Below are 24,003 nucleotides of genomic sequence, written 5' to 3'. Positions count from 1 at the left end.
AGCTTCTCAACCTCTCGGACAGGCCTCCTATTCACCTGCCGCTGGACCCAGCTCATCTCCTTGTGCATCAGGGGGGCATGGTCATACACCCCGCTCCACAGATGTTAGCCATTGCGGCGTGATTCCTGAGCAGGTCACACTGAAACACCTGGGTCCATCAAAGGCTAACCTAGAAATCATTCATGGTGCTAGGAGCAAGGCTACTAAGAGCCAGTACAAGAGTCAATGGTCCAGGTTCTGTCACTGGGCTGACTCTAAGGAGATCGTCCCCCTTACGTGCATGTTGGATGACATGCTCTCCTTCTCTGCACACCTTGCTCACTCAGGCGTGCAGGTGGATACATGCCGCACCTATTTGGCAGCCATAGGGGCTTACAGAAATTTCGGAGGAGGAGGTCTTCTCTTCTTCCAACCTGGTGGTCAAGCGACATTTGACGGGCACCGCCAGGCTCTTCCCTCCCATGAAGAAACCACACCCCGTGTGGGACCTCAATATAGTGTTGGGCGCCTTGGCGAACAAACCGTTCGAGCCAATGGCATCAGGCTGGTCACCATTAAAACAGCTCTGTTGGTGGGCCTCACCTCTGCTCGCAGAGTCGGCGAGATCCAGGCACTGGTGACTTCAGAACCCTATACTACTTTTCACAAGGATAAGGTGGTCCTGGGAACACACCCTGAGTTCCTACCTAAGGTAGCCTCTGTTTTCCATTGCAACGAGGAAATAGTCTTACCTATGTTTTTTGCTGACCCTAAAGACGGTGCTCAGAGGGTCGTGCACTGTCTGGATGTTAGACACGCACCAAAATTCTATCTGGACAGGACCAAGGGCTTCCGCAAGTTGGACGCTCTGTTGTCACCTTCGGGGAGGGGGGTCAAGGCCGGGTTATTAAGCATCCAAGGCCTGTATTGCAGGGTGGATGGTTTCGGCCATCAAGGAGGCCTATGAGGGGCAGCATAAACCACTTGCAACTAACATGCACGCCCACGCTGTCAGAGCCAATGCCACAGCCAATGCATTCCAGCGGCAGGTGCCGTGGCAGGTCATCAGCAGGGTGGTCACCTGGGCCACCCCTTTGACTTTCTGTAAGCACTACTGTTTGGACGCAGGCTCTAAGTCAGACACGGCTTTCAGACAGGCGGTTCTAAGGAATCGTTTTTCTTAAGGAGGGTCTCCTCTCCACCCTGGTGCTACATTCAGTTGTAATCACCCATGCAGTATGGAGGAAAGGGGACGGGACGTAAGAGTAATTAATAGTTACGTTAGTCGCTACAGTGAATAACTATTAATTTCTGACTTAACAGCTAGAAAGACCCTCTTGCAAGTTATTTATGTCGGGAGTTGCTGGTCTGTAGGGTATGCCTTCAGTCTTGGGGCGTTTGGTGGAAAGAGTGGATTGGGCCCTTTGCATGTAGCTGCTGTTCTCTTGAGGTGCTAGAACTTTTACATCTGGGGAAGACCCATTTTGGAGGTCCTGTTTTAAAGGCAACATATGTCCATTGAGGAATCTCGGCTTGATACAAAAAACAACTGGAAGAGGGCGGACTGGGAGGGCGTTGGGGAGCAGAAAGGAAAAGGAAAACACGTCTTCCCCAGAAGGAATCTTCATCTGGTAACTTCTCATGGATTGAGCTCCTTGACTTACGGTGAGGGGTAAGCGTGAAAAAATAAATGGTAAGCCCTGCTCTTGACAGCACTTCTACTTTGGGTCCGGGAGAGTTGCAAAAATGCTGTGCTGCAACCATCCGCCTTAATTATACATTCTCGTTCCTCCTCAATTTCCTGTCGTAGGAGGCACATAAATCATTTATGTGCCTGTCCTCTGCTGCTGCGTTGACAAGTGATGCAGATTATAGATCGAGATGTTTAAGGGGATCTCCATCTGTGCCCCTTCTTGGACCCCACATTACAGCAACCTTCCCCATCCAAACCTCTGTCTCCTCCACATTTTCCAGAAGGGAAGAATGGTAACCCATAAATGGTATTAAGCCTTTTCATGTCGGAGCCCGGATAAATTACAAAAAGACTGCCCTATGATATAAAAATGAACAAAAACCACAGAAATTATCAATACTTCTTGAAAAGTAAATAACCAATTAAACCTCTACATCTAGAACTGAGATCCCAAGAGATGAATCACTGAAGATCATTACTCAAGGAAGATGCTTACTGCATTGTGATTCAGAATAATAGCCTCGCATCCATCTTTGCTTCTCCATTTGAATACTGTAAGTCCTTCCCTGATTAGTGGTCCCTCACTGATCCACATTTCCTTCCCCTTCATTTTTCTAACGCACACTAATTAGATCATCTTCTGTGTGGTGCTCTATTTACAAATACATTGCCATTGAAAGGCTCTCTCTTGGGCTTGTTTTTTATGATCTTGTGCCTATCTTACTGTGACTCTTTAGGGGTCTTTCATTAGATGAGTAATGTGTGGGGGAAATGTATATTGTGGGAGAACAGACAATTTTCTTTCTGATGGGCAGAGTTTTACTTCCACAGATTCCACATCAATTATGTGCCTACAAAATATTGATGCGTTAAGTGCCACCCTTTTTATGTCTGAAATCATTGCAGAGGGAATGTTGGTGAAATTGAGTAAAGTAGGCAGGAGTCACTCTGAAGTCTTCTTGCAGTTGTTAAAAGATTTTCATATCCAGAGTGCTGCTGTTGTGTTTCCCTTTCATTATAAAATACATCACACTGATACCTTGGGATGTATAACTTGGGTTTAATCATAGGAGCCCCCACGAGGCCAGCGTCTTTACAGCAACATCTTCGTGTATGGTCTCATCAACATTCTGGAACCACACACGAAGATGTTGTCATAGTTACATTGCAGATTCTAATCACAAACAGAAACTCTATAGGCATGTATTAACTATAACAATATCCTCACATCTCCCCTTCTAAATAAACTTAAATTTATATTGATTAAACATTGAAAGTTTTGGCATATCATTTCTGCTATGCTGTGATAATGTATAACAAAATTTTTTTTTTTAATTTATACTTCTACACAATATAAAGGATACAAGATCTTCATGTTGCACGGATGTGTAACAAAGCCCTGGATCATGTTGGCAGACCTCGAATACTCAATAATACACATAGTCTTGTTTAAAGTTCATCATTCTTTTCCTGTGTTTTAATATAGGCTGACCATTGTCATTCCTTTCTTCACATAGATTATCTTGTGTTTTCCTTTCCTGTGTACTTGGCACATCAAACTTATCCTTGAATGTCTTGTCTATGAAAGTTTCACCATATCTATTTTGTTCCCTTTCATTTCTCATTACTTCCTCCTCCTTTGCCAAGACTACATCATCACATGACCATTTCTTGCCGTCTTCTAAAATCACTGATTTCTTAGAACATTCTATCACTCTTTGAGGAGGACGAAATCTTGACTCTCCTTTCATTACAGGTCTTGGCTCTCTCACTCTCACCCAATCACCCTTCGCAATCCGACTCTCCTGAACATTCTTTTGCATGTCATAGTATTTTTTATACTCTTATTGTCAAAGTCTTCTAAATGTATCTCTTTATTTCTCTTGTTCATCATCCAAGCAGGCTGAAGCCTATTTGTGGATATCCTTCCCCTCATCAATGTGAATGGAACTTCCTCAGTCACCGAATGTGGTGTAACTTTGTACGTGTTGAGGGCTTCCTTGAGCGTCTCTTTCCATGGTAGGCCATTCACATTGGCCAATTGAATAATGCCTTTTATGAAACGGTTCATCCGCTCCACTAAACCGTTCCCCATTGGATGGTACAAGGCCGTAGTGCTGTGTTTATTGGCTCTATCCTTCAAAAACTTTAGAATTTCCACAGACATGAATTAGGCTCCATTATCTGACACAAGCTCTTGCGGTTCTCCTTCTCTATTAAATATTTCTTCCAAAAACTTCATGATTTTGATAGCCGATACAGAGTTCTCAACTATACCACATTCCACCCACTTGGAGGTGTAATCCACCAACACTATGAAGTAAACTTTTTGTAATCCCAATGTCTCATACGGCCCAGCTATATCAATAGCCAATTGTGTCCACACCGTACTGGGAATGTTTACTGGCTGCAATGGAGTTACACGTACTGATTTACTCTTGTCACTCACTGCACATGCAGTACAATCTCTGACCAGATTTTCCATTTCACTCCACATGTTGGGCCACCAATAAGTTTCCCTTACTCTCCTCTTTGTCAACATTCTACCCACATGGCCAATGTCCATAATCCTCTTCCTGAAGTTTGCCGGAGGTATTATGCGATTCCCCCCGATAAACACATATTGTATCACTAGACATCTCGTCTTTGAATCTTTCCCAAGACTTTAGATTATCATCATTATATTTCCAACCACTCTCAATGGCTCTTCTCAACATTTCCTGTTCAGAGTCACACTCTCTGGCTTCTATCCATTCCTCCTTTGAGAAACTAGGATGCACCTGAGCTATGATACAATCCATGTTTTGTTCTTCCGTAAGTTCTTCTTTGTCCTCACCATCACCCATGAACCCTTCGCACGGTAGACGAGAAAAACAATCTGCTACAACATTGTTTCTTCCTGGAGTATATTTTATGGTAACATTAAATTGCATTATGATCAGTGTCCATCTTCTTATGCGTGGAGATGTCATGTGAGGGTTTTTCGAGTTCAAAACATGAACAAGCGGTTTATGATCTGTTATAATGTCTACTGGAATGCCCCAAATCAGACCTTTGAAATGCTCCAATATCCACTTGATACCTAAAGCTTCCTTTTCTATTGTCAAGTAGTTTCTCTCAGCACCTCTTAATGTCCTTGAAGCAAAAGCAATGGGAACAATTTCACCTGCTTGTACTTGTTCTAGTACACCTCCAAGTCCTATATTACTTGCATCAACTGATATTCTTGTCTTGGCATTAGAGTCAAACATCTTTAATGCCGGTGCTTTATTGATCAATATTTTGACTTGTTCAAATTCTCTTTTGCATTCTTCAGACCAATTGAACTTCACGCCTTTGCCCATTAAACTTCTCATTCTCTCAGTTCTATTCGAATAATGATCAATGAACTTAGAGTAGTATTCTGTTAATCTCATGAAACTCCTGAGTTGATCTTTGTTCTTTGGATCAGAAATTTTAAGAATGGTGTCTACCAATGATTCTTTCGGCATTATTCCATCAGCATTTATTCTGTAACCCAGGTACGTTACCTCACTTTTTTTTATTTTGCACTTTTCAATCTTTAGAGTCATTCCTTTCTGTTGTAGAACTTGTAGTACACCTAATAACTTCGCATCATGATCCTCTTGAGACATCCCTGACACCAAGATGTCATCTTGGAAATACTGTACTCCTTGTAAACCTTCAAATAAATGGTGCATTAACCTTTGGAACACAGCGGCTGCTGAAGCAAATCCAAAAGGCATTCTTTTGTATCTAAAAGCTCCCAACGGTGTTACAAAAGATGTCAAATGTCTAGACTCTTCCTCCAGCACAACTTGGTGATACGCTGACGATAGATCTAACGTCGAAAAATACCTTGCTGGGTTCATGGTGGTCAACATTTCCCCAATGTTCGGCAGAGGATGACGATCTATCCAAATATTGGCGTTCAAGTCTCTTAAATCTACGCACATTCTGATGGATCCATCTGGTTTTTTCACAATTACAATTGGGGATAACCACTCTGAACTTTCAATGGGTTCAATGATGTCCTGCATGCATAACCTTTCTAATTCATTCTTCAATGCCTCTCTGGTACCAATGGGTATATTCCTCACTTTGTGTACCACTGGCTTTGCCCCTCTTCTGAGTATAATACGATGTTCGAATCCCTTAAGTAAACCGATATTTTCATTGAATATTTTGGGAAAAGCCTTTGCCAAGTTTTCTGCAGTGTCACAACTGTTCTCAGTGATGCATAATATGGGCACATTTTCACCTGGATGAATTCTGATTTTCAAAGATGCTTGCTCCCACCATCCTACAATCGAAAACCCATTTTCAGCCACATACAGTCTGCAGTATGTCTTCCTCCCTTCAAATTTTAGATGTACCCAAACAAAACCAATAATGTTAATGGGTGTTTTCCCATAACCTGTTGCATTGATTTTTGTCATCTGTAGCGCTTCCATCTTTCTGTTCAATGTATTCACATATGTCTCTACATCAACCATCGTATATGGAGACCCAGTGTCTACCATAACTTGTAAGGTTATGCCATTTATCTCCATGGGAACCCAAGGTCCCACTCCTTTTTCAGTTGGTGTGACAGCAAGTATTTGAACTCCGTCTTCCAGTCGATCAGTGATCGCCAACAAGCTGTTTGGACCACCAATTTCCTCCAATGCCTTTATACTTGTCATTGCCGCACCTCTGCCTCTATTGTATCGACCAGGATTTCTCGTATAACGGCTATTGAATCTGCCTCTTCCTCTACTGGTGCGACACATTTTTCCAAAATGTCCTATCTGTCCACATCTGTAACATTCTGCTGACACAGCTGGACAATCTCTTTCTGCATTCACATGCTTATACCATCCACAACTTGAACACTTGTTATTTTGTCTTAACGTGCCTCCTCTTTCTTGTCTGGGCCCACTATTTGTGTCTGACCTGACCAACCTCCTGACCATAGCAATTAATTCTTCTTCCTGAGTGCTATGTTTTTCGTCATCCATATCTTGAACTGATTTAATCTCTGCATTCTCCACTTTGCTTTGGACTTCCTTCATACATTTCTCACCCAGTTCCATCGATCTCGCGATTTTAATAGTTTTTTCCAGTGTAGGGTTCTTCGCTTGCCACAAACGTTGTTGAATGCGTGGATCTGCCACATGTAAAACTACCTGATCTCTCAAATATTCGTCTGCCACTCCTGTAAAAGCACACGTGGCCATCAATCCTCTAAGTGCAGCCAAATAGGAGTCTATATCTTCTTCTTTACTTTGTTTCCTTGTAAAGAATCTGTATCTTTCCAATACAATATTAGTTTTATTTTCGAAATGTTTATTAAGTTTGGCAATCGCTGTGTCATATTTCCTAGCTGCACTCAAAGATTCACCCCAGCTCTCCTCATCATGTTCCAACTCAGGCAATGTCCTGAAAATTCTTAGTGCCTCTGCCCCTATACAATTTAACAGTGTAGCCTCTTTTTGATCATCATTGAATTTTGAGCCCCCAATGGCCCTCAGGTACACTTGGAAATTATCCTGCCACTGCTCCCAGGGGCATGTCGGATTCCCAGGTAATGGCAAAAACTTCACTGGGGCAGCTATGCTCTGCATGACTCTCTAGTCGTATAGCAAAGAAAGTTCTTGTGTCTGTATATTGCTTATGTAATATTGTCCACCTTCTATCCACTCCTCTTTTTATTCTAGTACTTAATGTCCATATCATTGACAACTGAGTACTATTATTGCACTTAACTACACTTCACTCTCAATGCATGTGATTTTTTTTTTAATTTATGCGCATATTTCACTCAACACATTTGTATTATCTTCCGTGCGCATCGGTTTGTGTCCCTTTGATGTCAGCGCACTTCTCCTTCATGCGAAGGCTTACGCGACACTGTTGCTGCCTTCCCGACGCGTAATATCACTTATCCGTCGTATTTTCCGTGTGGCACCCAAGATGGCGGCACGCACAGCACGTACGAGGGTCCTTTCCTCTAACGCCAACGGCGGTTGGCCCTGCTCACACGGACTCGCCGTATCATGCCGAACAGTAAGCTCTGTTATAGTCTATAAATAGCGAAAAGTCCTTCGCTCACTGCGCTGCTCACCTATTTTGTATAGTTATATCTTTCCTTCGTAGCGCGTTGTTCGTTTTCCTTTTCATCCACGAACAGCATACTATTACGGAGCGTTTACTTCAATCGCTCATCACTGCACCTGGGGGCTCCATCCACGTAACCAACTCCTCGTCGCCAATTGTTGTGTTTCCCTTTCATTATAAAATACATCACACTGATACCTTGGGATGTATAACTTGGGTTTAATCATAGGAGCCCCCAAGAGGCCAGCGTCTTTACAGCAACATCTTCGTGTATGGTCTCATCAACATTCTGGAACCACACACGAAGATGTTGTCATAGTTACATTGCAGATTCTAATCACAAACAGAAACTCTATAGGCATGTATTAACTATAACAATATCCTCACAGCTGCTGGGCTTCTATGTGTTTTCATAGCCTGCTGTTTAAAAGTTAGCAGTTTGCTTGTCCACTTTTGGTCAGCATGGATTTGGACAGTAGTTTTTTTTAAAGGGGCGTCCTCCAACCCCATAGCGCACCCAAGTACCCCACCCCTCAGTTTCCTAATCCCCTACCCCGCATATACATACATATACTTGTATATGTAATTGGTCCATTTTGACCAGTGCATAAACAAACTGCTGACATTTAAAGAGTAGTCTATGAAAACATGTATTATGGCCACTGAAGCTATTTCATGAGTTAAGGATCTTTGTGCCAAGGCTGGCCTCCTCATTAACATTGTTAAAGGCAAGTAATCTGGTCTTCCAAGGTCAACACCACTGAATAATATTGCCAGTTTAAAGGTGAAGGATTGTATTTACTCTATGTAATAAAGTTTCTGTTTTGTTCTCAAGGATTTTCATTCAACAATACTGGCATGTGTTTGAGGAAAGAAGAGCCTGTTTCTATTTTCATTGATCACCTTGGTGAAGAAGTTCAAGATAGCAGCACTGATCCAAACTCCGGTAAATTTCTTGTACCTAATTCTTTCAGCGCCGGGATTCATTCATAAGTGATCCATTTTAAGAAAAAGATAGACGCTGTTCAAAAAATAAAAACATTTAAATTGTTTCCATTGTTTGTGGCGTGACAAGTTCTTGGTAAGTTACAAATGGTTCTAAATTGTTTGTTTTATAATATCTGCAGTGTAAATATGTTACAGATTTTCTTTAAGTTGTCAAATTACTGAACATTCAGAGAGGAACTTTTTCCTATCTGTTGGATCAATCTCCTCCGCATTGTTTCCCAGTTTTAATTTGCTACTTTGCATTGAGAAGAAAGGCACAAAACGGATTATTCCAGCACACAAGGTCTTTGATACAATTTAGATGGAAAACTGCCTTTAAATTAGTTTTATACGATATTATGTGCCTACATTAATATCAGACACGTGGCTTTGAGACGCTAGATGCTGAATACCATATTTGTAAAAAGCAGGTGCTGTTTTGAAAATCACTGTTTTATCTGCATTTTTGATTAGCTGTCATCAATGTGGCATATGGTGAGGGCGCTAGAGCGTGACCAAGATGGCGGCTCTGCTGTGAGCTACGTGAGCGCACCACATCAATCCTGTTTAAAACAACGGATCCAGGGGCCATCCGTCCCCCCAGTGTCCGGGGTGTCATCCCTGGGAGAAATACACCTGATTGGAGGCCGCCAGGGGTGGCGAGATCCCCCACAGCCGCCGAGAGGGCTCCGGGGCCTACTGGGGGCAGGACGCGCGGGGACGGCTTCCCGCGGCAACATCCGGAGGACCACAGCGGCGAGGAGCGGATTGAGGACGCTGCCCGCCCCACTGCACCAGCTCCCAAACCCCTGGAGTACGGTGACATCGCAGGCCCCTGCCCCCCCGCACAAGGCCCCCCACGAGGAGATGTTCCGGTGACCGCCGGCCCACGCCCTCCCAATGCGCCAGGCAGGAGAGTGGCGCTCCGGCGCAGCCCGCTGGTCGGGTGGGCCCCGAGCTTTGCCGCAACCCAGCTACAAATCCGGCGGATCGGGACCGGACTGCGCAACAAGACGGCACCGAAGGAAAGCTCAGGTGAGCGGACTCTTTCCCCCTCCCCATATTTCTGAGAGGCCCAGCAAACACTAGGTGCTCCGAGCCAAGCCCTGTGTCGCGTCCCGACCCATCACCAAGGAGTCACCCGTACCCAGCGACCAAGCCCACACACATAGAGGCTGTTTGTATATGCATACACCGTGACAGGGAAGCAAAGAGGGATTGAGAAAACCTGACGCCCCAGCCAACAAGCTACCAGCTACAACACCTGGCCACCAAGCCCCCCATACCGTCGGGTGGCACCGCCTAAGACAACGCCCCCCCCTGATAAGACAGACCGCAGAGTGGGACCACTACTGCTCCCAAAAAACAGCGTCGAGCAAACCCTTCACGGTGACGATCAACCGGGGCAACCTAAGCCCAACTAAACGCCAGCAATTCCACCAGCCTAGGAGGCCCGACTCCCACACCAGGCAACCAGCTACCAGGTGGAGACCAACTGTCAGCCCCCCCACCGTAAACAATAACAGAAGGCAATCGCTCAGAGACCGGCAGGGAGCCCCCTTCTCCCGCTACGGCCAGCCACCACAGAGTCGGCTCGCTCCCCTAAAATATCCGGGGAACCCACCAGATACTGCACAGAAGTAAACCGAAGGTCAAGGCTCCACTCACATTTGCAAACAACAACACCAGGATGGGGAAAGCCAACAAGTCACAAAGAAAGCAGACTTTTGAAGCAGGAACCATGGTCAAAACCCCAAAATCACACGATCGACAGGAGTGCCCAGTGGAAGCCATGCCTCATGACGAAGACCCCGCACAGGCCACAGACATCAGGGAGATCCTTCTGATTTAAAGGCCGGCAATGGAAACATCGACAATAAACTGGACTCCCTCTCTGCTAAAGTCGATCAATTGCAACATCGCCTCGATAAGCACCAAGACAGGCTAGATACCGCAGAACAACAAATTTCCGATGTCGAGGACAGCGTGGCCTCCATAACCACCAAAGTAACTACACTAGAATCCCAAATGAAAGCCGTCCTACCTAAAAACGAAGACCTCGAAGGACGCTCCCGCCGGAATAATATTAGGATTCTTGGGGTAAGAGAACAACAAAACACAAGGAAAATGGAAGACTTCGTGGAGATCCTTTGCAAAGAAACATTTGGCAGCCCCACACGCTCCAACATATCTGTAGTGGAAAGTGCCCACAGGGTCCCGACCAGCAAGCCCATCCCATGGACTGCACCTCGCCCAATCATAGCCAAATTACTCAATTTCAAAGACCGGGACACGATCCTCCGCTTTGCCAGGGAGAAAGGGAAGCTAAAATACGATGGTGACGACATTCAATTCTTCCCTGACTTCTCCCCAGCAGTCCAAGCGCAACGCAGAACATTTACCGCATTGAAATGTAGGCTGCAAGACAACAAACTACTCTACTCCATGCTATACCCAGCCACATTACGTATTCAACACGACGGCAAATCGCAATTTTTCAACTCATTCGAAGAGGCAAACACATTCCTCGACAATCTGTGGTGCAAACAAACCAGTAACAATCCAAGACCCCCAAAAAGATACCCTGATGTACGGGACCCCCCGTGATACCCACCCGCGTCCACACCCAGGCGGCCTCCTGCCATTCAAAAAGCCCCTGGACTTTTTTCCAATCACAACGAATGTCAAGGTGCGCCCAACCTTGGAAGTTCCCTAGCGCCCCAAGCGCAGTTCAATTAAGTTTTGGGAAATGGGTTGGGGAAATTTGATGGGCCAGTTGGGGGTTGCCCGTGATTGGGAAGGTTTCTGTTCAAAGTTATGGAAGTGTGCTTACCCGGGACCCACACCCCCCCCCGTACATACCCTAAATCACCTGGCCAATGTGACGAAATCGACCTCCATACAAGACACCTAACACCTGAGAATGGTACCGCAGCAACCTGGCCTGCTGCGATTAACCGTCTTCCTGTTCCCAAAAACCACCAAATAGGCTACCAGCAATCACATTCAAGTTAGCTACCTGGAATATTAAAGGGGGCAATAACCCGGCAAAATCCAGAAAGATGTCAAAATACCTCAGAAGACATAAAGTAGACATCGCATTGATTCAAGAAACCCAACTTCTCCCAGGCTCAGAAAACCGCTGGGCCAGAGACTGGGGCTGCCACAGGTATTTTGCATCCTACTCTTCATATGCCAGAGAAGTGGCAATCCTCATACATAAATCATTAAAATGCAAAGTAATCTCTACCAAAAACGACGATGAAGGAAGATCACTCCTAGTTCATGAGATCCTGGAAAACACAGAATTTATCATCATAAACTCCTACAGACCAAACACAGACGGCTGCAACAACTTCGATTGGGTAATGACACACCTGGGAGAGGCTAGGTCCGCAACAATCATTTGGGCCGGCGACATGAACACTACATTAGATCCTTGCTGGGACAGGTCGCACCCATTATCCACAACCATCCCTAAAGCTGCCCTCCAAGTGATCGAGATCTGTAAGGCTTACAATCTGGTAGACATATGGAGACGCCAACACGGTTAAACCCGCGATTATTCCTTCCACTCCTGGGTCCACAAGACAAGCTCCCGTCTCGACTACATATTGGTTTCCGCACACAGCCGAGTCCAATGGACAGACATTCAAATACATCCCAGAACGATATCTGACCATTCAGCTGTCACAATAGATTGCAATCCACTGGACCCATCAGAAGGGAGAAGGCATTGGCGGTTCAAACCCGGCTCCCTAGAAGACCAAGTATTCGCTGACGAACTCCGTGCGGAAATAATCTCCTTCCTCGAACTCAACCAAGACTCGGTGACATTAGCCGGGACACTATGGGAATCTCTAAAATGCTACATAAGAGGGATCTGTTTGACCAAAGAACAGGGCATCCTCAAATTAATAAAATGCGAACTGGCTTCAAGTGAGGCCCGACTAAAAGAACTTGAACACTTACAGACCACGACACCAGAACCACATGTGTTGGCAGCTTTGAAAAAAGAGCTCGACAACTTCAGAGCAACTGCTGAGCGTGAAATAAAATTTCTATCACACAACCACTGCATTCGCCAGTACGGAGAAGGACAAAAACCAGGTGCCCTCCTCGCGAGATTGATAGCAGCAGACGGCAAACCAACACAGATCGAACAAACCCGAAACCCTCAAGGCACTATGATACACACAGACAAGGAAATTGCCGAAACTTTCCGCGACTTTTACCAAAACTTATACAAAACCAGCTACACCGCCACCCAAGAGGAACTAAAGCAATACCTAGCAGACATTGAATTGTACTGGGTAGACACCACACTGAGAGAACCCTTTAACTTACCAATCACGCAAAAGGAAATTCTGCTGGCCATCAAAGACTTAACAAGCATCAAAGCACCAGGCCCCGACGGGCTAACAGGCGAATTCTATAAATCATTTACACCGATTCTCGCACCACAGTTGCTACGTGTTTACGAAGAGGCCACAGAAACAGGTTCATTGCCCCCCTACTCTATGCGAAGCAAATGTAATTCTACTTCACAAAGCCAATAAACCTCCCGAAGAATGCGGATCCTACAGACCAATTTCATTGATTAACCTAGATAACAAAATACTAGCGAAGATCCTGTCCTCCAGGCTGATCCCCCTGATTGAGAAAACCTGACGCCCCAGCCAACAAGCTACCAGCTACAACACCTGGCCACCAAGCCCCCCATACCGTCGGGTGGCACCGCCTAAGACAACGCCCCCCCCTGATAAGACAGACCGCAGAGTGGGACCACTACTGCTCCCAAAAAACAGCGTCGAGCAAACCCTTCACGGTGACGATCAACCGGGGCAACCTAAGCCCAACTAAACGCCAGCAATTCCACCAGCCTAGGAGGCCCGACTCCCACACCAGGCAACCAGCTACCAGGTGGAGACCAACTGTCAGCCCCCCCACCGTAAACAATAACAGAAGGCAATCGCTCAGAGACCGGCAGGGAGCCCCCTTCTCCCGCTACGGCCAGCCACCACAGAGTCGGCTCGCTCCCCTAAAATATCCGGGGAACCCACCAGATACTGCACAGAAGTAAACCGAAGGTCAAGGCTCCACTCACATTTGCAAACAACAACACCAGGATGGGGAAAGCCAACAAGTCACAAAGAAAGCAGACTTTTGAAGCAGGAACCATGGTCAAAACCCCAAAATCACACGATCGACAGGAGTGCCCAGTGGAAGCCATGCCTCATGACGAAGACCCCGCACAGGCCACAGACATCAGGGAGATCCTTCTGATTTAAAGGCCGGCAATGGAAACATCGACAATAAACTGGACTCCCTCTCTGCTAAAGTCGATCAATTGCAACATCGCCTCGATAAGCACCAAGACAGGCTAGATACCGCAGAACAACAAATTTCCGATGTCGAGGACAGCGTGGCCTCCATAACCACCAAAGTAACTACACTAGAATCCCAAATGAAAGCCGTCCTACCTAAAAACGAAGACCTCGAAGGACGCTCCCGCCGGAATAATATTAGGATTCTTGGGGTAAGAGAACAACAAAACACAAGGAAAATGGAAGACTTCGTGGAGATCCTTTGCAAAGAAACATTTGGCAGCCCCACACGCTCCAACATATCTGTAGTGGAAAGTGCCCACAGGGTCCCGACCAGCAAGCCCATCCCATGGAAAGGGAAAGCTAAAATACGATGGTGACGACATTCAATTCTTCCCTGACTTCTCCCCAGCAGTCCAAGCGCAACGCAGAACATTTACCGCATTGAAATGTAGGCTGCAAGACAACAAACTACTCTACTCCATGCTATACCCAGCCACATTACGTATTCAACACGACGGCAAATCGCAATTTTTCAACTCATTCGAAGAGGCAAACACATTCCTCGACAATCTGTGGTGCAAACAAACCAGTAACAATCCAAGACCCCCAAAAAGATACCCTGATGTACGGGACCCCCCGTGATACCCACCCGCGTCCACACCCAGGCGGCCTCCTGCCATTCAAAAAGCCCCTGGACTTTTTTCCAATCACAACGAATGTCAAGGTGCGCCCAACCTTGGAAGTTCCCTAGCGCCCCAAGCGCAGTTCAATTAAGTTTTGGGAAATGGGTTGGGGAAATTTGATGGGCCAGTTGGGGGTTGCCCGTGATTGGGAAGGTTTCTGTTCAAAGTTATGGAAGTGTGCTTACCCGGGACCCACACCCCCCCCCGTACATACCCTAAATCACCTGGCCAATGTGACGAAATCGACCTCCATACAAGACACCTAACACCTGAGAATGGTACCGCAGCAACCTGGCCTGCTGCGATTAACCGTCTTCCTGTTCCCAAAAACCACCAAATAGGCTACCAGCAATCACATTCAAGTTAGCTACCTGGAATATTAAAGGGGGCAATAACCCGGCAAAATCCAGAAAGATGTCAAAATACCTCAGAAGACATAAAGTAGACATCGCATTGATTCAAGAAACCCAACTTCTCCCAGGCTCAGAAAACCGCTGGGCCAGAGACTGGGGCTGCCACAGGTATTTTGCATCCTACTCTTCATATGCCAGAGAAGTGGCAATCCTCATACATAAATCATTAAAATGCAAAGTAATCTCTACCAAAAACGACGATGAAGGAAGATCACTCCTAGTTCATGAGATCCTGGAAAACACAGAATTTATCATCATAAACTCCTACAGACCAAACACAGACGGCTGCAACAACTTCGATTGGGTAATGACACACCTGGGAGAGGCTAGGTCCGCAACAATCATTTGGGCCGGCGACATGAACACTACATTAGATCCTTGCTGGGACAGGTCGCACCCATTATCCACAACCATCCCTAAAGCTGCCCTCCAAGTGATCGAGATCTGTAAGGCTTACAATCTGGTAGACATATGGAGACGCCAACACGGTTAAACCCGCGATTATTCCTTCCACTCCTGGGTCCACAAGACAAGCTCCCGTCTCGACTACATATTGGTTTCCGCACACAGCCGAGTCCAATGGACAGACATTCAAATACATCCCAGAACGATATCTGACCATTCAGCTGTCACAATAGATTGCAATCCACTGGACCCATCAGAAGGGAGAAGGCATTGGCGGTTCAAACCCGGCTCCCTAGAAGACCAAGTATTCGCTGACGAACTCCGTGCGGAAATAATCTCCTTCCTCGAACTCAACCAAGACTCGGTGACATTAGCCGGGACACTATGGGAATCTCTAAAATGCTACATAAGAGGGATCTGTTTGACCAAAGAACAGGGCATCCTCAAATTAATAAAATGCGAACTGGCTTCAAGTGAGGCCCGACTAAAAGAACTTGAACACTTACAGACCACGACACCAGAACCACATGTGTTGGCAGCTTTGAAAAAAGAGCTCGACAACTTCAGAGCAACTGCTGAGCGTGAAATAAAATTTCTATCACACAACCACTGCATTCGCCAGTACGGAGAAGGACAAAAACCAGGTGCCCTCCTCGCGAGATTGATAGCAGCAGACGGCAAACCAACACAGATCGAACAAACCCGAAACCCTCAAGGCACTATGATACACACAGACAAGGAAATTGCCGAAACTTTCCGCGACTTTTACCAAAACTTATACAAAACCAGCTACACCGCCACCCAAGAGGAACTAAAGCAATACCTAGCAGACATTGAATTGTACTGGGTAGACACCACACTGAGAGAACCCTTTAACTTACCAATCACGCAAAAGGAAATTCTGCTGGCCATCAAAGACTTAACAAGCATCAAAGCACCAGGCCCCGACGGGCTAACAGGCGAATTCTATAAATCATTTACACCGATTCTCGCACCACAGTTGCTACGTGTTTACGAAGAGGCCACAGAAACAGGTTCATTGCCCCCCTACTCTATGCGAAGCAAATGTAATTCTACTTCACAAAGCCAATAAACCTCCCGAAGAATGCGGATCCTACAGACCAATTTCATTGATTAACCTAGATAACAAAATACTAGCGAAGATCCTGTCCTCCAGGCTGATCCCCCTGATGCCAGCAATGGTACTAGCATACCAGGCCGGTTTTGTACCAGACCGAAACACAACGTTCGGCATCAGACGCATGTTTGGGGTCATGGAAGCGCTAAACTCCTCACATCAAGCAGCAGCGATCCTCCTCGACGCCGAGAAGGCTTTCGACTCCGTCAAGTTGCCCTTTCTCTTCGAGATCCTACAAAGAATGGGGCTCGGCAAAATATTCATCCAGTTAACCCCCATCTTATACAACCAGCCTAAATCTCAAATAACCCTAGGGAAAGTCAGATCAACAGCAATAGTCATTCAGCGAGGGACCAGGCAAGGGTGTGCCCTATCCGCGGTGCTCTTCGCACTGGAAATGGAGCCACTCGCCTCCGACCTTCGAGCCAAGCACATACACAGAGGCCTCACCTTTGGGCCCCACAAATTAATAATTTCCCTGTACGCCGACGACATCGCCCTCTATATTCATGACCCGGCCACAAACCTGAACCCAGTCATCCGCGACATAATTAAATTCGGTAACCATTCTGGCCTAAAAATCAACCATAGCAAGTCGATTATTTTCCCGCTTACTCCCGAGACCCAAGAATTCCCAGACGACTATGGATTCAAATGGGAACATACCAACGTCCGGTACCTGGGCATCCAAATGGCGAGAGACCACCAAACCCTTGTCCAAGATAGCTACGGGAGAGTACTCCAAACACTTCAGGGAAAAATCGACAGATGGAAATCCCTACCACTCACCCTATGGGGACGAGTGTCCTTGGTGAAGATGGTGATACTCCCCAAACTTCTCTATCTTTTCGTTAATCTCCCCCTACTAGTAACTCAAGTACTTCTCCAACGCCTACGGAGCCTGATCCTGGAACTCCTATGGGCCGGTAAACCAGCCAGAATAGAATATAAATCACTAATCCAGCCAGTGAAGAAGGGTGGTATGGCACTCCCCGACTTCGAACGCTACTACTGGGCAGCCCAAGTCCAATTCCTGGGACATTGGTATGCCACACACTTCATTCGGCTCCATGTCCAGCTGGAGCAAGCCCTGGCAACTCCCTTCCTACTCGGAGCAATGATCTTCGGCCAATCACACACCCCGCACAACACATTAAACACAGTCCTTTCTACCATAGCAATATGGAAAAGAATTGTGCATAAATATGATATTCAGACTAGGTACTCCCCTCTCTTACCGATAAAATTCATACCTGGAATCCCCCTATCCACAGAGAGGACGTACTTAAACTGGGTGGACAAACTAAGCCTAAAAACCCTCGGTGACCTATTCACTGAAGAGACCTTCCTCACTCCCCAACAAGCCATAACCTGCGGTGCTACCGCGGGTCTTGACACCTTTATCTATTTCCGCCTTAGACAAGCCCTCCGTGCTATACTGCCATCGTTTCCACAACAGCCCGCTACCTGGCAACTGCTACATGGAGTTATCCAGTCACAAGGGGATGGCAAGTTAGTGTCGGTTATTACAAATCACTGCTAACAGAAACCTCCCTAAACCCGTTGGCACCCAAGTTGAGATGGGAGAAGGCCCTCCAGATGACGTTCCTTGATGAGGAATGGGACTACATCCTAGCGAAAACCCAAAGGGTCTCCCTGAACACAAGGCATAAACTAATACACCTAAAATTCATCCATGAAGTGTATCACACCCCCGCCAGAACCCACCAATACCACCCCTCAGTTCCCCCGTCCTGCGGTCGCTGCGGCGCCCAATCGGCGGACTTTGTCCATCTAGCATGGTATTGTCCAGCAGTCAGTCGCTTTTGGGATTCAATACTTGAGAAAACGGCCGCAATCATTGGCATGTCCATAGAACACAATCCCAAAACCACACTCCTCGGTCTTACCAAACACTCCCCCCCACCCCCCTCACACACGAAAACTTGGAGGATTGCTGCTGCTATTGGCGCGCAGAAGGATCACAATGACATGGGGCAGAGGCCCCTCACCGACTGTACATCAATGGCTGAAAGACATAACCTATTGTCAGGACACAGAGTCGAACTTTCTCAAACTTTTACCCCTACATGCACGACCCCCCGACATCTGGGGTCCATACATCACCTATTTGATGTCCACTGAAGACAGTGTTTCCTCACCGGAATCATCTCGAGAATCCTAGAATACATAACCCAGGCACCAGGCCCGGTTATAACAACGAAAGCAAACCGTCTTTGACTATTAAATAAACGCTTTGTCACAACCAAGAGAATCAAGAGACTGAAGGGGGCGGGGGGAACAAAGCACATGCTACTTCCATGTTTCTTTATGTTACCATTGTCTTGTTTTATTGTTCTTTTTGTTGACCAATTGAAAATACCAAAAAGAAAGTTTAAAAAAAAATGTGGCATATGAAAAATGGCAGCGCATTAGAAAGCTCAGGTCCTTGAACTGATTAGGATCTAGTGCACACATTTTGTAATAAAAAAGGGTGTTACTGGGCACAATAGTGAAGGGAGGATAGCTATGTGGCAATGCACCGGTCATGGAAGATTCGAAGTTGTGTTGCTTAGCGTGGTCTTCCACGCTAAGCAACACAAGTTCGAATCCCGGATCTGCGCGCTTGAAACTAAGTTGTTATAAATAACCTGCACTAGCACAATCTGAATGTACAAGGCCTAGTAGGATCCTTCCACCCTCACCCCTCTGCCTTGTTGCTCCTTGAGACACACACGATGGCGGTGGTAGGAAAAGGTAGGAAAAATCCCCCAGAAATTACCTACCCAAGCCCATAGGCTTTCAACCGACGAGTCGAGAGGCGTCTCTCCTCTGAGTAAGAAGGCCAAGCAATCTAGTTCGAGGAGTGGTTTCCACCACTCTTCGATAGGCACACAATAAATGACCTATAAAAAAGTGGGTGCTGTGAACAAGACACAGGCCCGGTATGGAGACCGTAAGGCCATCAAGGTTGGGTAAATGTGCTCCCGTGAGTTGACTGTCATGAAGAGTAGGCCTTATGTTAGGTAAAGGAACACCCTCATGAATTGCGTTTTCAGCACTTAAGGAATCACATGTGCTAGTCAATAGTTTGAATCCAGAAGCATACTCTTTCTCCCCCTGTGGGGGACTTGTCCCTGCTTCCCATCACCTTGTCCTTGTTTACCATCTTGATGCGTTGGGACGATGTTGTTCCTAAGGGAACCTTTCCTACTTCTCTCCACTGCACTCCACTCTCAACTCCTCTAGAAGCTTTTCGATGCTCCACCATATAATCCTACCTCATCCCCTACTCATATCCTTTCTATAAGGCTTGTACTAGGCCTGCTCTTATTCCCTATCTGCTTCAGCCTCTTTTTGCCTCTATGTTATCCTCCTCTTTTCGAATAGATTGTGTCCTCCCACGTATTCCTCATCTTTGACACTTGTTGTCCAGCTGCAGCTGTTTCAAAAATTATTTTTGGCAAAGGGCACTGTGCGTTGATGGCTTTGTCGATGTCCTTCGAAGGCCTCCGTCAATGGTGCTGTCATCGAAGGCATTTATAGCACACGCAGCGCCTGTTTGCCTCAGTTCCGATTTTCTGCGACAGCGTATGCTTCGAGTGAAATTCGACGAGCCTCATCTAGTGATGTTTCGTTACAAAAACCTAGATAATTATGTCTTCTTCTTCGACACCGTCAAAGCCGAAGTCTGGTTTCAAGAAATGCCGGGACTGTGGGTCAAAGATGTCTCTCACTGACCCACATTGTATCTGACTGTGGTGCCTCGGGGAGCGCCACAATACCTCTGATTGTTCCAATTGCCAATCCATGACGGGAAAAAACCTTGAGGGAACGTAAGGGGAAACGTAAGGTAGGAAAATCCCCCAAAAATTACCTACGCTACCCGCTAGGCCTTCACCCGACGAGTCGAGGGGTGACTCCTCGGAGTAAGAAAGCCAAGCGATCTAGGACGAGGAGTGGTTCCCACGAAGACACCGTAGGTTGACTTCGTCGTCTGACGCTTCCCCCATAAGAGTTGCTTGCCCTACACTGGCTGAATGGGAAGCCTTCAGGGCAGAAATGTTAAAAATATTTGAAAAACAAAGCCATGCTCCTACCGAGCCTTCTAAAGAAGCCAGAAGGGAAAGGTCTCGTCCAAAAACCTGCGCGCCTTTGAGCCCGGGTTAAAGGTCTGATCCGCATCGGGAGCCCTTGAAGCCTCGATCCGAAAAATCAAAGGATCATACGAGACATAGGGAGAAGTCAAGGTCGTTGACGCCAGCGGTGCCGTTGACACCCAACAAGCCCTCGACATCGACGCCAGCTGCACCACACTTGCCAGCTATGCCGTCCGTGCAAATCACCCCTCCAAAGTCGTCGCTGATAAAGAAAATATCAATGATTTCGACGTTGAAGCCTATTGGTACAAAACCTGATAATATATATGCTCCACTCCCGAAGAAAGAGTTTTTTTAAGTGTCTTCTATTTTTGAAGAGGAAGAGCATTCAGACAATGATAGAAGCCCCATTTGGCTTACAATATGGTACACCCAATGTACCAGAGAGCTTTATCTCTGAGGAAAGTATAATGCAAGACCTATATGAGAAATTGCAAACAGCAAGTGGGGTTGATACCTCGCCAGTTCGGAAAGCCAGAACCAGGGGAACATGCAGACTCTTCTTATAGACAGCTCATGTCAAAAGTGGTCGAATACTTGGGTTGGAGCAGGCCCCCTCTGCCCTGTGAACAAGACTACCTTGCAGACATTCTGGACAAGGGTCCACAAACTGATCCCATTTTCCCTTTTCATGTGGTACTGCAAAAAAGGGTGGCTAAGAACTGGAAGACTCCGGAATTTAATTTGGCAGTTGACAAGAACTGGACAATAAAATGCCGCAAGTCGTGACCCCGAATACCTGTCGAAACACCCCACCCCGGAGAGGCTGGTGGTGCAGGCAGCTACGGCTACTTATAAACAGGCAGTGTACCCTACCTTCCCTCCTGATAAGGATGACAAGCGCGTAGATGTATGGGCGAGGAAGGTATTTTCTGCAGGGAGCATGGCACTAAAGTCTGCCAACTCCACTTGTGCCCTCGCAAAGTTTTTTTATACTCCATGGGACTGTATCTCCATGGCGGCAGAGCACATTCCCGAAGGGGATGAAAGGGACGCCTTCATAGTTATTGTTAAGGACGTCAAAGAGGCCATGTGCGAGTCCCTTCAATCAGGATTGGATTCTGTGGATAGCATCAGCAGATCCATGGTGACCAGCACCTTTATGCACAGATTTGCGTGGTTGAGGTCTGGTTTTGTACCTGATGTGCAATCTAGACTTCTCAACATGCCTTTTGATTGGTCCCATCTTTTTGGCAACACGTCTGACGAGAGCCTTGAGAAGTTGCTGACCTCAAAGGCGGCAGCCAAATCTTTAGGCGCCTGCTATTAGGCAACCTCAGCCTTTTAGTCCAGGTGGGCAACCTTGGAGGGGTAGATCTTTTCGCTACTACTCCTCAGTTGGAAGGCCGAGAGGAATGGCCAGTCAAAGAGGCCAGAGAAGATTTCCTCATGGTGGACGAGGTAGAGATGCAAAACCAGCTCAAGCAGCAGCCTCCTTACCATCGGCCTCTGCAGCTGCAGCAAAAAATCCACTCTGAGGTCTTGAGTCAGAGTTCACCAGTGGGGGATAGACTATCTCAGCACCTGGAAGAATGGCGAGACATTACTTTGGATGCTTGGGCTTTGGAAACCGTAGCCCACGGTTACTGCCTTCCTTTTATAAGAAAACCTCAGAACAATCCACCGGAAACCACTCTTTGAGGATTCCGGGTCCGCTCCTTGTGCAGGAAATGTTAACCCTGCTAGAGAAAGGTGCTATAGAACCTGACCTGTAGCGGAGAGGAACAAGGGATGGTACTCCCCATATTTTTTTTATCCCCAAAAAGGACGGAGGACTGAGACCCATCTTGGACTTGAGATACTTGAACAAGTTCCTCAGCAAGGAAAAGTTCAAGATGGTCACACTTTCCCAGACCCTTCTGGTCCTCCAACTCCAGGATTGGTTGGTGTCATTGGACCTTCAGGATGCTTATTTTCATGTGGTAATCCATCTCAAGCACAGAAAATACCTGAGTTTGGTGGTTCTCATGATCAATTTCGAGTTCTTCCATTCGAGCTGACATCCGCCCAAGGGTTTTCACCAGACTGATGGCGGTAGTGGCAGCGAATCTCAGGAGAGGAGGGGGGATTCACGTCTACCCCTACCTCGGCGATTGGCTGATCAGGGCGTGTTCTCCCGAACAAGCCCTAGATCATCTCAGTCATCTGCCATTCTCTTCACAAACTGGGCTTCTCCCTCAATTACAAGAAGTCCCATATGACTCCTTCCCAAAGGCTCCAGTACAACAGAGTTGTGCTAAATGCATCCTTGGGAAAGAGCTTGCCACCCGAGGTGAGGGCTCAAGACATTGATCAGATGATTACCAAATTTCAGAGTGCCCAGAATCTTCCGGACTTCGATTTTTGGAGGTTGCTCGGCCTCATGGCATCCTGCATTTTTCTAGTGCCAGAGGCCTGCCTGAGAATGAGATCCCTCCAATGGGCTCTAAGAATAAAATGGTTCCAATTCTCGGGAAAGATGTCGGACCGACTTCAGATTCCAACCAGAGTCTCACAGGATCTTCTGTGGTGGGCTTGCAAGGAAAATATTCTTAAGGGAGAACCTTTTTGGCAACCATGGCCGGAGATTACCGTAATGATGGACGCCTCACTCGGGAAGCCCATGCCAACGATCTGACAATCAGCGGTCGTTGGTCCCCATCAGAGTCCAAACTTCACATCGATCTTTTGGAGCTGAGAGCAGTCAGACTTGCGCTGAAGGCTTTTCTGCCCTCTGTACGGGGAAAGAATGTCCTGATAATGGAGGACAACACAGTGGCCATGCATTACCTCAACAAGAGAGGAGGTGTAGGGTCACAAACACTGTGCAGAGAGGCAATGCAGCTCTGGTACTGGGAAATTCAACAAGGAATCTCCCTATCTGCAGTTCACCTAGCCAGAGAGGAGAATGCGACGACGGCAGATGCTCTGAGCAGGCTGAGCACAGTCTAGCTCAGGAAGTCTTTCAAGAGATCTTCACCCTTTGGGGAACCCCTCAGGTAGATCTATTCACGACCGAGGTCAACCGGGAATGCAAAAGATATTGCTCCAGGGAATTTCCTCCAAGAGGAGCTCTAGGAGACACGCTCATAGTGGACTGGGAGTTTCCACTCCTGTACGCGTTTCCTCCAGTCCTC

At 46.7% G+C, this 24,003-nt stretch overlaps 1 protein-coding gene across 1 annotated transcript in view; it reads left to right on the top strand.

Moving 5' to 3' along the window:
* Positions 1-24,003, top strand: part of LOC138467531 (zinc finger protein 75A-like) — a 359,800-nt gene that overhangs the window by 253,329 nt on the left and 82,468 nt on the right. Inside the window, exon 5 of the mRNA XM_069607636.1 lies at positions 8,607-8,717. Coding sequence (XP_069463737.1) covers positions 8,607-8,717 — 111 coding nt within the window. The remainder of the gene's footprint in view (positions 1-8,606; positions 8,718-24,003) is intronic.

The sequence above is a fragment of the Ambystoma mexicanum genome, chromosome 4q, assembly GCF_040938575.1.
Source record: "Ambystoma mexicanum isolate Mex_15411 chromosome 4q, UKY_AmexF1_1, whole genome shotgun sequence".
In the NCBI taxonomy this organism is placed as follows: domain Eukaryota; kingdom Metazoa; phylum Chordata; class Amphibia; order Caudata; family Ambystomatidae; genus Ambystoma; species Ambystoma mexicanum.
Note: the sequence above shows the minus strand (reverse complement) of the source record. Positions and strands in the feature narration are given on the sequence as shown.